General features: G+C 40.2%; 1 protein-coding gene across 19 annotated transcripts in view; it reads left to right on the plus strand.

Moving 5' to 3' along the window:
- The window catches only part of LOC137098559 (NACHT, LRR and PYD domains-containing protein 12-like), an 89,566-nt gene that overhangs the window by 55,534 nt on the left and 19,157 nt on the right, over window positions 1-14,875 (plus strand). For 9 of the 19 annotated variants that reach the window (XM_067474975.1, XM_067474965.1, XM_067475046.1 and 6 more), the window contains 3 exons: window positions 5,540-5,713; window positions 6,537-6,710; window positions 7,925-8,098. In XM_067474975.1, coding sequence (XP_067331076.1) covers window positions 5,540-5,713; window positions 6,537-6,710; window positions 7,925-8,098 — 522 coding nt within the window. Of the gene's footprint in view, window positions 1-35; window positions 1,846-3,086; window positions 3,264-4,975; window positions 5,150-5,539; window positions 5,714-6,536; window positions 6,711-7,924; window positions 8,099-8,622; window positions 10,035-14,875 lie in introns of those variants that run through there. The other 10 variants (XM_067474993.1, XM_067475018.1, XM_067475028.1 and 7 more) reach the window with 8 other exon arrangements.

Raw genomic sequence — 14,875 nt, forward strand, 5'->3', positions numbered from 1 at the left:
TTTTTGTTGGATTCTGTTTCTTCATTCTCACATAGTTTCTGATCTTTCAGCAGATGTTGGTCTGCAGGAGGTTTTAGATGAACATAAGATCAGTCTGAGGAGGAGATGTGAATGTGTGACTGAAGGAAGTGATGAAACAGGAAGTGGAACCCTCCTCAACAGGATCTACACTGAGCTCTACATCACAGAGGGACAGAGTGAAGAGGTTAATACCCAACATGAGGTGAAGCAGCTTGAGACAGCTTCCAAGATGAAGACCCTCCATGACACTTCAATCAAGGTCCACGACATCTTTAAAGCCTTACCTGACCAACAGAGACACATCAGAGTGGTTCTGACCAACGGTGTCGCTGGTGTTGGAAAAACCTTCTCGGTGCAGAAGTTCAGTCTGGACTGGGCAGAGGACTTGGAAAACCAAGATGTCAGTGTGCTGGTTCTGCTTTCGTTCAGGGAGCTGAACTTGATCAAAGATGAGCAGTACAGTCTTCTCACGCTGCTCCATGTTTTCCATCCAACATTACAGAAGGTCACAGCAGAGCAGCTGGCTGTCTGTAAACTTTTGTTCATCTTTGACGGCCTGGATGAAAGCAGACGTTCACTGGATTTCAACAACAGTGAGGTTGTGTCTGATGTCACACAGAAGTCATCAGTCGACGTGCTGTTGACAAACCTCATCAAGGGGAATCTGCTTCCCTCGGCTCTGGTCTGGATAACTTCCAGACCTGCAGAAGCCAATCAGATCCCTCCTACATGTGTCGACAGGGTAACAGAAGTACGAGGCTTCACTGACGCCCAGAAGGAGGAGTACTTCAGGAGGAGGTTCAGTGATGAAGAGCTGTCCAGCAGAATCATCTCCCACATCAAGACATCCAGGAGCCTCCACATCATGTGTCACATCCCAGTCTTCTGCTGGATCACTGCTACAGTTGTGGAGCACATGTTGACTACAGAGCAGAGAGGAGAGCTGCCCAAGACCCTGACTGACATGTACTCACACTTCCTGCTGGTTCAGACCAAGAGGAAGAAGAACAAGTATGAAGAAAGACATGAGACCAGTCCACAGGAGCTGATGGACGCTGACAGGGACGTTCTTGTGAAGCTGGGGAGGCTGGCGTTTGAACATCTGGAGAAAGGAAACATCATATTCTATCAAGACGACCTGGAGCAGTGTGGTCTTGATGTCACAGAGGCCTTGGTGTACTCAGGAGTTTGTACAGAGATCTTCAAAAGAGAGAGTGTGATCTTCCAGAAAACAGTCTACTGCTTTGTTCATCTGAGCATTCAGGAGTTTCTGGCTGCAGTTTACTTCTTCCACTGTTACACCAATGGGGAGAGAAAGGTACTGGAGGACTTCCTGGGGAAGAAATACTCATCTCAAAACCCATCTCTTGAGGTTTACATGAAGTCAGCCATGCAAAAATCCCTTCAAAGTAAAAACGGTCACCTGGACCTGTTTGTCCGGTTCCTTCATGGCCTCTCTCTGGAGACCAACCAGAGACTCCTAGGAGGTCTGCTGGGTCAGACAGAGAACAGTCCAGAAATCGTCAAGAGAGTCATCAGCAACCTGAAGAAAAAGCAAACTAAAAGTTTTCCTGACAGAAGCATCAACATCTTCCACTGTCTGATGGAGATGAAGGACCACTCAGTACATCAGGAGATCCAAGAGTTCCTGAAGTCAGAGAACAGATCAGAGAAGAAACTCTCTGAGATCCACTGCTCAGCTCTGGCCTACATGCTGCAGATGTCAGAGGAGGTTCTGGATGAGTTGGACCTGAAGAACTACAACACATCAGAGGGGGGACGACGGAGACTGATCCCAGCTGTGAGGAACTGCAGAAAGGCTCAGTAAGTCCAGATGTGATTAATCACACTTAACACACATAAAAGCTGGAACAACAAGTCACATTGATCTGTTCTGTAAACTAAAGACATTTGGGTTTAAGATAAAAAGATCACAGATGAAGGTTCAGCATTTCATCTTTCATGTTCTTGGTGGCAGCAGCAGCTCAGCTCAGCACTGATGGACACACTTCAACACAACTACAGTCCTTGTTGCACAGTGACAAAATAATTTAAACTGTTACACAAACTGATTTTTCAAGGAAAAACAAGACAAACGTCTTCTTCACGTTTAAAAAACCAACCATTTATCAAATAAGACGTTTATATTCAACTTTTCCTTCAGACAAACTGGCAGCAACATATTTAACATATTTAACTTTAGCAGCAGCTTTTGTTTGCAAAATGAATAATAACTTGTATAAAACACTAGAGAAACAGAGCCAGTGGTAAATTGTCACACAGCTTACTGAGATAAGACTGTTCTAACCTGGGATCATGGTGGACGTTAACTGGTCATGAGGAGCTGGGCTGCAGGCTGCTGACATGATGCTGTGTTGTGTGGTAGAAAATGTTGGATCAGATTTACAGATGGACTTTATTTGGATCAACTGAGCACATGTTGGAAGTGTCGGCTGATTCATTAAAGGAACAGATCAGAATCTGTTGTCACTTGATGAAGAAATGGTGTTTGTAGAACTGTTGGAAAGGAACTCTTTCTCTGGTTTGTACTGATGATGCAGCAGGATGAATTCTCACGTGTTTAGGGCTTTATTATCTGCTCACATTGAGCTAAAAGCTCAGAATTTCACAGTGTAGATGGACAGTGACTCAAAGCACACTGTGAAAGACACCCAAGACTTTTTCAAGGCTCCACAGTTGAATGTTGTTCAATGGCCAAGTCAGTCATCTGACCAGAATCCAGTTAAACTTGGATTTGACCTGCTGAAGGCCAAACTGAAGGCAAAGCCCCCAAAACCAAGCTGAAGTGAAGAGAGCTGCAGTAAAGGTCTGGCAGAGCATCACCAGGGAAGAAACCCGGCATCTTGTGATGTTCATGGTTCCAGACTTCAGTGTGTTTGTGTGTGTGTTTGTGTCTCTGTAATGTACAAAAGTTCAGATCATTTAGCTGCTGCCTCCATCTCATTCTGCTTTGTGATCAAAATAGAGAAAATATAAACTTTATAATAAATCTTTGATTATACTTAATAAATGTTCATATTATGTCTCATTATCTGTGATCACAGACTTTCTGGCTTTGGACTCTCAGAGACTCACTGTGAAGTTGTGGCCTCAGCTCTGAAGTCCAGCCCCTCCCATCTGAGAGAACTGGACTTGAGTGGAAACTGGGACCTACAGGATTCAGGAGTGAAGCTGATTTGTTCTGGCCTGAAGAATCCAAACTGTCTCCTGGAGACTCTGAGGTCAGTTTTCCATCTTAAATCCATAAGTGAATGTTCAGGTTTCGTTTGGTTCATTAGTTTCTACGTTTGTCTGAGCACAAATGTGAAAACCATTTCCTCAGGTCAAATCCCTCAACACTATGTGGGACTTTAAGTTGAGTCCACATAGAGAAGTGAAATAAGTCCAGACTGGCTGATGGGAGATGTCTCCATGTTTGCAGACTGTACTTGAAGGAAAGTGGTGCTGAGGAGGAACAGGCTGACAGTCTGATTGGGCCTTGGACTAGTACCTTGTCTGCACTAGTAGTGGACCATGAACTTAAGGAAAGCCGAGTTTTTCTCAAGTGTTAAAGAGTGAAAAGTGTGAAGATGAAACTTTGTTTCTCTGACATTTGTCTGCCTGACAGCTGGAAGGTTCCACACATTCAACAGTGGTTTCTGCCTGTGGCCTTTATGCACTGAATCTTTTCCCACTGTGATGTTGTGGAGATGGTGAAAGAGCTCAGTTCTTTGCAAACTCCTTTTTTCAACTTGATGACAGAATTGTCAAAGTGCTGAGCCACGAGCCATGTTTGATTGTAGAGACTGAGGCTTTGAGCCAATCCTGATCCCCTCACCCAGTGGTGATCCTAGAGTATGTTGGCACTCTAGCCCAAACATTATGCACCATAAAACCACTATGCTTAAGATATGGAAAATAAAATACACCACACTGCACATAGCACAATAACTTACAGTAATAAACTGTACTGATACAGTAAACTTGGCTCAGTCAGAGACAACTTTCATCAGTTTCCTACAGAAAAAGAAAAATGTACTAATTCATGGTAATAGACACTAGTGTATATCACCACTTCCTTCACAAGGAGGAAAAACAAAAAACACTTCAGTCAGTCAATATGTGAATGTGTGAATAAGCAGGTACCAGCTCTGTCCCAGTTCTCAGTGCTGTAACACCAAAAACTCACATAGCACTGCTTCAAATCTGCTCCTTTCTGTGCCCATGGAACAAAGAAGGATGCAATGACAAGTTCTATTAAGAAAACATTATAAGCGCTTGTCATTATATTGTTTGATCCACTCTGACATCGGCTTCAAGGATCCGATTTGAAGGCACATTTTACAATAAATACAGCAGCTTTATGTCTAAAAAGAGACCATGAGTCTGGGGTTTAAATCCTGTGCGGTGAATGCAGCTCTCAGGCCAAACTGCACACAACACGCCAAAAAGGAAAATTGCTGAGCTCACTTTTGATTATTGCTAATATGTCAAATAACAGCCTGCACCTGGTTTAATAAAGACATTTCTGTGTCACTTGTTACTCGTTTTCATAAGAAAATGAACAAAGTGGTTAATTATGAAATCTGTAAAATAACCTGATTGTAATATAAGAACACAACAATTTTAGAAATGTAGTGGAGGAAAAGTCAAAGTAGCCATAATTAAATTTACTTAAGTTAAGTGAAATGTGACAAATTACAGTAAGGAAATATTTGTGCTCCATTACTTTCCACCACTGTAAATTGGTGAGTGAGGTGAGCAGCATGTTCTGAATCAGTGCTGACATGAATAGGTGTATGAATGTTGTGCTGACATTTGGATGATGTCTGTAGAAGTCTGACATTCTGATGATCCACAATAACACAAGGACAAAGTCACTCTAACACCATTGATTAGGACAAATCTGATTGATTACTAATGATCTGATCCACATCTTTGATTCTTTATTCAGATTAAGTTGCTGCAGTTTGTCAGACATCAGCTGTGATTCTCTGGTCTCAGCTCTGAAGTCCAACCCCTCCCATCTGAGAGAACTTGACCTGAGCTACAACAACCTGCAGGATTCAGGAGTGAAGCTGCTGTGTGGTTTTCTGGAGAGTCCACACTGTAGACTGAAGACTCTGAGGTCAGACACCATTTTTTCCGTGAGAGATAGTGTTGGAGATTTTTTTTTAGTTGACAACTGTAGTTAGTTAATTAAAATCAAATGTTTCTTTTTTAAAATAATATTATCAGTTTACAGTTACTGAATATTGTAGTAAGTTTTTAGTCTGTCATATGTGATTTGATGTTTGTCTTCTAATTCCAGTGGTGAGTGAGGTGAGCACCATGTTCTGAATCAGTGCTGACATGAATAGGTGTATGAATGTTGTGCTGACATTTGGATGATGTCTGTAGAAGTCTGACATTCTGATGATCCACAATAACACAAGGACAAAGTCACTCTAACACCTTTGATTAGGACATATCTGATTGTTACTAATGATTTGATCGACATCTTTGATTTTTTATTCAGATTGAAAGACTGCAGTTTGTCAGAGATCAGCTGTGATTCTCTGGTCTCAGCTCTGAAGTCCAACCCCTCCCATCTGAGACAACTAAACCTGAGCTTCAACAAGCTGCAGGATTCAGGAGTGAAGCTGCTGTGTGGTTTTCTGGAGAGTCCACACTGTAGACTGGAGAATCTGAGGTCAGACACCATTTTTTAGTTGTGTGCTGAGATTAATATGTGAAAGTTGTGGTGACACTAAACTACAGACAGGTTCATGTTTCTGAGGTCAAATCACATTCAAACTGTTCAGTGGTTGAAAGGAAGTTTTGAAAGTGTCGAAAAATCCGATATAAAAATGTGAAAATAACATTTGATTGTCAGACTTAGAATTGAAGACACTTGTATAAAGCAGCAACAGAGAATCAGCTTGGAGCAAATAGAAGGAGGAGAGAAGAATCAGCAGGTTAAGAACAGGACACACAGCACTCGATAGTTGACTGAAGCTAATGAAGAAGCATCCAACTGTGTCAAGAAGCAGAGACAGTTGATCCTGTTTGATTTGAGTGGAATAAATGTAGAGAGGAGCAGCAGAGTGGGATTGGAAGGTGCAGAGAAAAGGAAAGAAATCCTCCAAACATTCCACAACTACTATCAAGTGCAACAGGAGATGATTGACAGCTTTACATCATATGGGAAATAGTTTGCATGTGTGAAGACATGTGAGAGACACATGAGAGAGCAGGGAGGACAAATGTGTGTTGAGGAAAACCAAAGTGTTGCTGCAGACAAACTGGATCTTTTTCTCAATCACTACATTGTCTGATCACTAAAATTTCCCTAATGATCAGATTGTTGCTTCTGTCTTCACAAAGACAAGATGGACTGTCCAAATGAAGAAGAAAGACAGAAATATATTGTTAAAGAATCCTCAATGAAAATCCTGATCTCAGATCTGATCAGATGATGAAACATTCAAACAGGAATTTTGTTTCTAAACTTACATCTTTGATTCTTTATTCAGATTAAGTCACTGCAGTTTGTCAGAGATCAGCTGTGATTCTCTGGTCTCAGCTCTGAAGTCCAACCCCTCCCATCTGAGAGAACTGGACCTGAGTGTCAACAAGCTGCAGGATTCAGGAGTGAAGCTGCTGTGTGGTTTTCTGGAGAGTCCACACTGTAGACTGGAGACTCTGAGGTCAGTAGAGGGTTGGAGTCAGTCCATGCTGCTTTCAGCAGTATTGTTCTAAACCCAGTTAGTATCAAAGCAAAGATCCAGTTTTTCCTGTAAAGCTCCAACCTTCTCAGTGGCTGCTTTCCTCAGTGAAGCTGTGAGAGGAGAATGGGGACATTTTTTTCCTTCAGTTTCAGGTAAATCTATTAATAATAAACCTACATTTATTTAAGACAATAATACCAAACTAAACCAAATACAAAGAAACCTTTTTAAAAAATGTAACAGTAATAAAATCAAACTCTTTTTAGAACAGGAATAAAATCCTTATTAAAAATCAATTTACAGTCAGTGAAAAGCTGCATTATAATGGATCTGCAACCTTAAAGAGACACATGTTTAACTCTGCAATGAAACTGTGTTGGTGAATGTGAAAGGGAAGTTCAGTCCAGAGTCTCAGTTCTGGTTCTGAGTTGAACTTCAGCAGCTGAAGTAGATCACAGCATGAGGGAGGCAACATCATAAAGGCTCAAATTGGCCAGTTATGCAGGAGCAAGGCCATGCAGAGCTTTGAATACTTCCAAAAGAATTTCCAACTGAACATGATGAAGTAACGTGTTCACATGTTTTAGATTGGATGAGACCTTTGGCTGCAGAGTCCTGGATAATCCAAAGATGATCAATACATTTTGGGGAATGTCAGACAAATATTGGGTTTTGTTGCATCTAATTATTTTTAGTCATGTGTCATTTTTCTGTCAAATTAATATTAATATTTCTCACTAATGTTTCTCAATACATTGTAAAGAATGTTGAGTTCATCTTTGAATTTAAATTCAGATTTATAACAACAATAAACTGAAATAAAATTAACAAAACAATATTCTTTGGATTTACTTAATATCAGTGAGCTGTAATCATTGATGATCATATAAAAACAATTGTATTTTTTCATACAGGTGAATTTTCTTGTTAAATGAGTTGAAAATGTTTAAAGAACCAAACTGTTGTTTTTCCATGTTTCAGTCCATGAAGTGGAAATTGTTTTTATTTCACATTTCTGCTGAACATTTTCCAAAGTTTTCATAAAATCATCTGTAATTTGGGATTCAAATAGTTTTTGTTCTGAATAGTTTAGTAGTAAAATAGTTTTTAGTTTTGCTCATTTTAGAGAAAACACCATTGATTAGGACAAATCTGATTGATTACTAATGATTTGATCTACATCTTTGATTCAGATTGTGGGACTGCAGTTTGTCAGAGATCAGCTGTGATTCTCTGGTCTCAGCTCTGAAGTCCAACCCCTCCCATCTGAGAGAACTGGACCTGAGTGTCAACAAGCTGCAGGATTCAGGAGTGAAGCTGCTGTGTGGTTTTCTGGAGAGTCCACACTGTAGACTGGAGACTCTGAGGTCAGTAGATGGTTGGAGTCAGTCCATGCTGCTTTCAGCAGTATTGTACTAAACCCAGTTAGTATCAAAGCAAAGATCCAGTATTTCCTGTAAAGCTCCAACCTTCTCAGCGGCTGCTTTCCTCAGTGAAGCTGTGAGAGGAGAATGGGGACAGGCTTCAGGATTGGACAGAAAGACAGAGGCAGAGAGAACAGTCAGCCAATGAGATCAGCCACAAGCTTGTTGTCATCGTGTGTTTGAGTTGATGTGAAGACGACTGTTGTGGACAGGAAATAAAGCTGGATTCCAGCTGACAGCCTCAAAACGTGAATCTGATTTATTTCAACACTAAACTATTGATCAGTTTCATCTTTGTCACAGCTCTAAGATCAGTCTGACTGAAGCCTGCAAATCAAAGAACCATGGTTACATTTAGTAACCATGTGGTCTTTGTACAGACCAGAACCTCTGCTGACTGACAGACGATGAAGTGAGTCTTTGGAAACATCACTGATCTCCTCTGTTCTGTCTCATTCTCTCTACAGGTGGAAGCCGACTATAATGGACCAGCAAAATAGAGTCAGATCATATTAATGTCTGATGTAAAAGTGTCATTAAATGACCAGGATAATGTTTGTCCTGATGATGCAGATGTTGCAGCAGCAGCAGCATGTTGTGTGCAGAGAGGCTCTGACTGGACCATGTTACTGGGAGGTAGAGTGGAGAGGAGAGCTTCATCCAGCAGTGACTGACAGAGGAATCAGAAGAAGTGGAGATGACTCTCAGTGCTGCAGTCTGAACTGCTCTGAGAACAGCTCCACTGTCAGACACAATGTCAAGTCCACCATCATCCCTGTGTGATCCTCTGGATCTGGATCAGCAGTGGATCTGCTCTGCTGCTGCTCTGTCCTTCTACACAGTCTCTGCAGACACACTGAGACTCCTCCACTCCTTCTGCTCCACACTCAACCACCTCCTCCACCTCCACCTGGATTTGACTTTGTCTTTTTTGATTCCTTCAGATCTTAAATTCATATTTCTGTTTAAGTGATGGAGTATTAAAGTAAAATAGTGTAATGTTTCTCTCTGAACTCCTGGTTTTTAGCAACAATAGACAGTTTCTCATTATCTTTATATTATTAACAGATAAATAGCTGATAATAAATGTGTTTTTATAATCAGTAAAGTCTCTCAACTGACTGGAAATCAATTATATCTGTTTTTTGTTATTACTGTTAAAAATGACAATTTCTGGTCTTAGACACCTCAAGTGTAAAAAGTAAAGAAGTTTCAACATCCAGGAAGAGAGAAGAACATCTACAGAGTTTCCAGTGCAGTTCTAAACTTCATACATCACAATCATTAGTTTTATAACTTTCTGTTGCTGGACAGAACATTCTCCACCCTCAGGCTACTGCTGGTTAGATCAAACTAACCAACTGTTTGTCTGAGTCATGACAGCTTTCTCTGCAACTGTCACAGCTGGCAGGCATCATATTCCATCATCTACAGGGTCCAGCTTAGCTGAAAAGTAAGCAATAGGTTATCATCATGCCATCATGGCTCTTTAACCAAACAGATGTCATACAGCATAATATAATAATATCTACAGAATATTAAAGACAAGGAGCCTTTCTGTCTTGGCAACTGTGAATCCATTGTTTTCAGTTTGACGTCATTGTTTCTTGGTTAAAGATATTAGAACAGATTGTTTGGTTATGTGATCTCAGCTGTGATCACATGACCTAAATAAGTTTCTTTAGGTAGGACAAACTGTAATGTGAGTCAGTTTTCTGCTAAATGTTTGGGTAGGTTCACCTTATCTAACATGCAGGCTTTCTCAGACAGGCTGCACATCAGAAAGTCATCAATGATTTCAGCTGAAAATCACCTGGACGTCTCAAAAAGTCAATTCAAAAGCCAAATCTTATCCAGGTAACCGCTATTATTTTTAAGGAAAAAGCAAAAGAGTAATGGCTGTCAGCGAATATAAGGACAAATAGAAATACATTCTCCAAATCAGACACCGAGAAATTAGTGGAAGTTGATTGTGGATTTAATACTTCTGAAGCTCTCGGATGAATTTCCATTTTTACTACTTGCAAATCCTGTACAAATCTCCACTTTCCACCATCACGTATCTTTGCTGAGAAAGTTTCACAGACACAATTACAACTGCTTTTCTTCAACAACTCAAAAACTGATGTAATTCCATCAGTGGCTTTTGTTTTAAAGAATATTGTCATTTGCTGGGCCTGTAAGTAAACTTTGGTATTATCACAACCAGCTCAAAAATATATTTTATTTTATTTGTATATTACATTTTTCCCAGGGTTAATGCAGAATTCAGATGTATTAACAAACAGACAGAATGGACGTGTTCATGGGAGGTTGTATGTCAAATGAAAAATCTTAATTGATAAAACATGGTTGACATTCAAGACTTTTATCCATCAGTAGATAAATATGAGTATTTAAAATTAACATCCGTGCAGATTTAGGCCTATTACATCTTCAATAAATTAGAAAAAAAATACCGCCATGAATATAAACTGTTATTATTTGAATTCAACAATAATTATTTTAGGATATTTTACACCATGAGAACTTTTTTGCATCAACATATGAAACATATGATGGAACCTTAAGTCAGTTATTTATTATACACTATGAAAACAAACAGGAACCAAATGAGATTTTTTCCCGTTTTTCTTCCTCAATCAGCAAAAAAACATTTTTTTTTTTTTTTTTTGCCAAAATGTTTTGAATGATGTGAAATCCCACTTTTCTCAGTAGAAAACAGTGAATCTGAATCACCCTCTTGGAAATATGAATGAATGAATGAATGAATCACATGATCATTTTTTCTTTTTTCCTTTTTTCATTGAAAGGTTGTCACAGGTTACATTAAGGCTCCGTGTGACATCAGGGTGTTTTATTATGAGACCTACTCTATAACAAGGACAGCTTCATGCTCTTTTACTGTGAAATCTGAAAGAATCACTGGCTCATCCAATCCTAACCCTCTCCTCTCTGCTCGCACCTCTATCACTACGTGTTGCTGCCACTACATAAAGAGAGTGTGTGTGTGTGTTTTCTTCTCAGGCAAAACAGAACTAAAAGACTCAACCATGAGCTGCTTCCACTCATGCACAGAAGAACATTTTCCCAATTATCTTCTTCTGATTTAGCTAATGACAATATAAGAGGAGCAGCATATGAAACATCATAGAAATGTTTAGTTTCTCCTTCAGACAGACAGACAGTGCACATCTGTGATCAGACCAATACAAAAACCCTGCAGTCAATTTCTCAGACTTCACTGAATCCCCTCTTTGTTCATAAGGAACATCAGGGCCATGTGAATCCTGCTGTACAATGTAAATCACCTTCTGACATTAAATCTGTGCACATTGGGGAAAATGGATAATGTGACACTTCCATTCATACACATGTAACAAAGAATCAGGGCCGTGTGTGTTTGCAAAGTTTAAATGACTGAACACTCGTATTACTTCTGATGTAGACGTCAGACAGATCCACAAGTTAATCAATAGATATGTCAATTTATGGGGCTTAATCAGTTGAATTCCTGTGTTTAAAGATTTCACTGTAAGAATTGAGTTGGTTTCTTAAATCTCATGTGAGCTGTAAATATCAGAGCAACACAAACAGATCTCAGTGACTGTTTCTGTCCTGTCAGGATTTAGAATGTGACTGCAGAATCTTGAAGTTCCTCCAAAAGAGAACTTGATGAAGTAGTTCAGGACTCAGAGTATTTGTGTAGTTAATGCAGCATTAGATAGATATGAGCTGGCAAACATCAGATAGTTTGGAAATAGTTACTGTACAACACATCGAAAAAGCTCAAGTTAACACAGCAGCAGATATTTGTCTGGACAGACTGAAACCAACAGAAAACCAGGAGCATCTCTGGGGAAATGATGACAGGAATCTTTGGCTTAAATTCTCTGACTTCATCTCAGACTCAGATCTGATTAAGAGATTAACATCTGTCTCATATCCATGTTTTGTCTTGAAGTGTTTGCAGAACTGCTCCAAGGTCAGTTATTGTCTAACAGCAGATCATCCCACACTGTAGTGACCCAGAGTCACTTCATGCTCACAGGTGCTTATCAAAGTGCTGAAAAGGTATAAGGGTAAATTACGCTTCCTGAATGAACAGAGCTTCACCCAGTGGGGACAAATATGATCATTCGTGTCTGATTTGTACCTGCTGAAATGTCATTAACACAGGAGATGATGGCAGGTTTTGCACTTTACAACATTTGTTTATAGAATGAAATTTGTTAAGCCAAATCTTTTTAATAAAATCTTCATAGAGTCGATTTACCTGTTGAGGACCCTGAGGTAACAGTTCCCAGTTTGTCCTTGACTGATCACCAACCTCTGTGCATGTGTATGTCCCTGCTGTCCTTACCGAGTACAGAATAAGTGTGTAATTTTCACACTTATCTCCTATTTAAAACTGTGAAATATTATGACAACAAAATACAGGAAATATTATACTTAAATATAAACTTTCCTTCATAATGTTGATGAGGGATTTGTTAAAATGCCTCAGTAACTTCTTAAAAACTTGACCTGTGCCTGTTTGCAATAAGTGTTTCTTTGCAAACCACCAGGATCCAGGTTTGTTTCTCCGGCACTGCCTCAGTCAAACCAGGAGCTCAGACCCTGTGACGTTTCTGGACTAGAAAAATCCTCATGATCCACTTCACTCTTCCACATTTCTACTACAGGGATAAAGTTTTTCTCTTTACTCAAACACTGATTTAACACTTTGGAAACTGCTCAGATACTACTACACCTTTCTGCACTGCAGCTTGACGTGTTCACCTGATGACGTCAGCTTTGTAAAACTCCAACCCTCCATGAAGGACGGCGTCGGTAGCCGGGTGCGGTGGCACGCGCCTGTAATCCAAGCTACTGGGAGGCTGAGGCTGGAGGATCGTTGGAGCTCAGGAGCTCTGAGCTGCAGCGGACTGTGTCGAGCGGGTGTCCGCACTAAGTTCGGTATCGATATGGTGCTCCTGGGGGAGCCCGGGACCACCAGGTCGTCTAAGGAGGGGTGCACCGGCCCAGGTCGGAAACGGAGCAGGTCAAAGCCTCCGTGCCGCTCAGTAGTGGGATCGCGCCTGTGAATAGACGCTGTAGCGCAGCCTGAGGACACAGCGGGACCCAGTCTTTTTCTTCTCTTTATACTGTGGGACAACACACACGGTCAAACGTCCTGTTTCATCGTCATACAGCAGCTTCTTCTCTCTGTCTGCATCTGCTTCTTTCCACAAAAAGCTTCAGCAACCGGAGCTGCTTGTTGCTCCTACAGCGCCTCCAGCTGGAGCAGAGCAGCAGTGACACCAGTGCAAACTAATTGCTAATTAGCTCTTAATGTGAGTCTTGATGGAGTGGAAAATAATCCCAACCCTTGACAAACTGCATTTACACAAGAAAAGACAAACCTGACTGAAGATATGTGAACATGTAGAATATGGATTCTATCAAACACAGGACGTCACACAGACTGGATGATGGTGAAATGAACAAGTCAAATATGACACTGACATCATCATAAATCGGCTGCTGAACATCTCAGATCAGTGTTTAGAGTGAAGATAAAGAGTCAGACATGAGGTTAAATCAATAACAACTTTCAAAGCCAGAACAAATCACCAACACACCTGTTGATGATTTGATGATCTGACAGTATCTGCCTGAGCATTGTGTTTAATTCATTATTAGATTTAATGTAAATAAACCCAGTCACTGTTTTAGTCAAACCCTTTTATTGACCCCTTAGGATCTGGCGTCCACATGCGTGTACATCACATTTTGGGTTATATTTCCATAGTAGTTAATTCTACTTAACTGAGACCTCTTGGCCACGTATATGGACACTTACACTGAACTATTTTGAACAGTACATAGATAAAGATTTGATGAAAATTATTTCAGATTGCTCTAATGCTATGATACTACATAGCTACAATATCTGGTACATTAAAGAACAGAATTATGCAGTTCCTTGAGTTTTTATACTTATGAAGTTCCAATAAGCCCAAATAGCAAAGAGAAATAAAAAATGCATATTAAATTAGAGCTTGGGTCTTAAGAGGCTAGACCGTGTTCTTACATATGGAATTAAAATGGATAATTTAACAATATTTCCGCACAACTCTCTTCTGTCTGACCATTTTCTAATAACATTTGAATTTACAATAACGGACTATACAGCAGTTAGGGAAAAATTCCACTATAGCAGATGCTTAAGTTGACAATTCCGCAGCCTCACTACGTACAATACTCGATAGTGTTGCCCCTCTGAAAAAGAAGGCAGTAAACAGGAAGAGGTGATCTCCATGGTATAGTTCACAAACACGCAGCTTAAAACAAGCAACACGAAAGTTAGAAAAGGAAGTGGCGTTCCAGAAATTTAGAAGAATCTCATTTAGCCTGGAAAAATAGTTTAAAAATGTACAAAAAAACTCTCAGTTATGCCAGAATTATTGAGTAAAAACTGTCTGTGGACATGTCTCATGTCTTTTCATCTCTGTCATGATTCTTTGTTTCCTCCCAGCCACCAAATCCTCTCTGGATGCTGTGAGAAAAAGACTTCATGTCCTCAGACACCAGTCGTCCTCCTCCTCTTCCTCCTCTTCCTCCTCTCTTCAGCCTCCATCCAGCTCACCTTCCCCAACGTCATGACGTCATGGATCAAGGTTACAACGGAGAGCGTTTGGTTTCAGTTTAGCATTAGCTGAGTCACGTCCGTCCACC

Source organism: Channa argus, chromosome 1 (assembly GCF_033026475.1).
Source record: "Channa argus isolate prfri chromosome 1, Channa argus male v1.0, whole genome shotgun sequence".
Classification (NCBI taxonomy): Eukaryota; Metazoa; Chordata; class Actinopteri; order Anabantiformes; family Channidae; genus Channa; species Channa argus.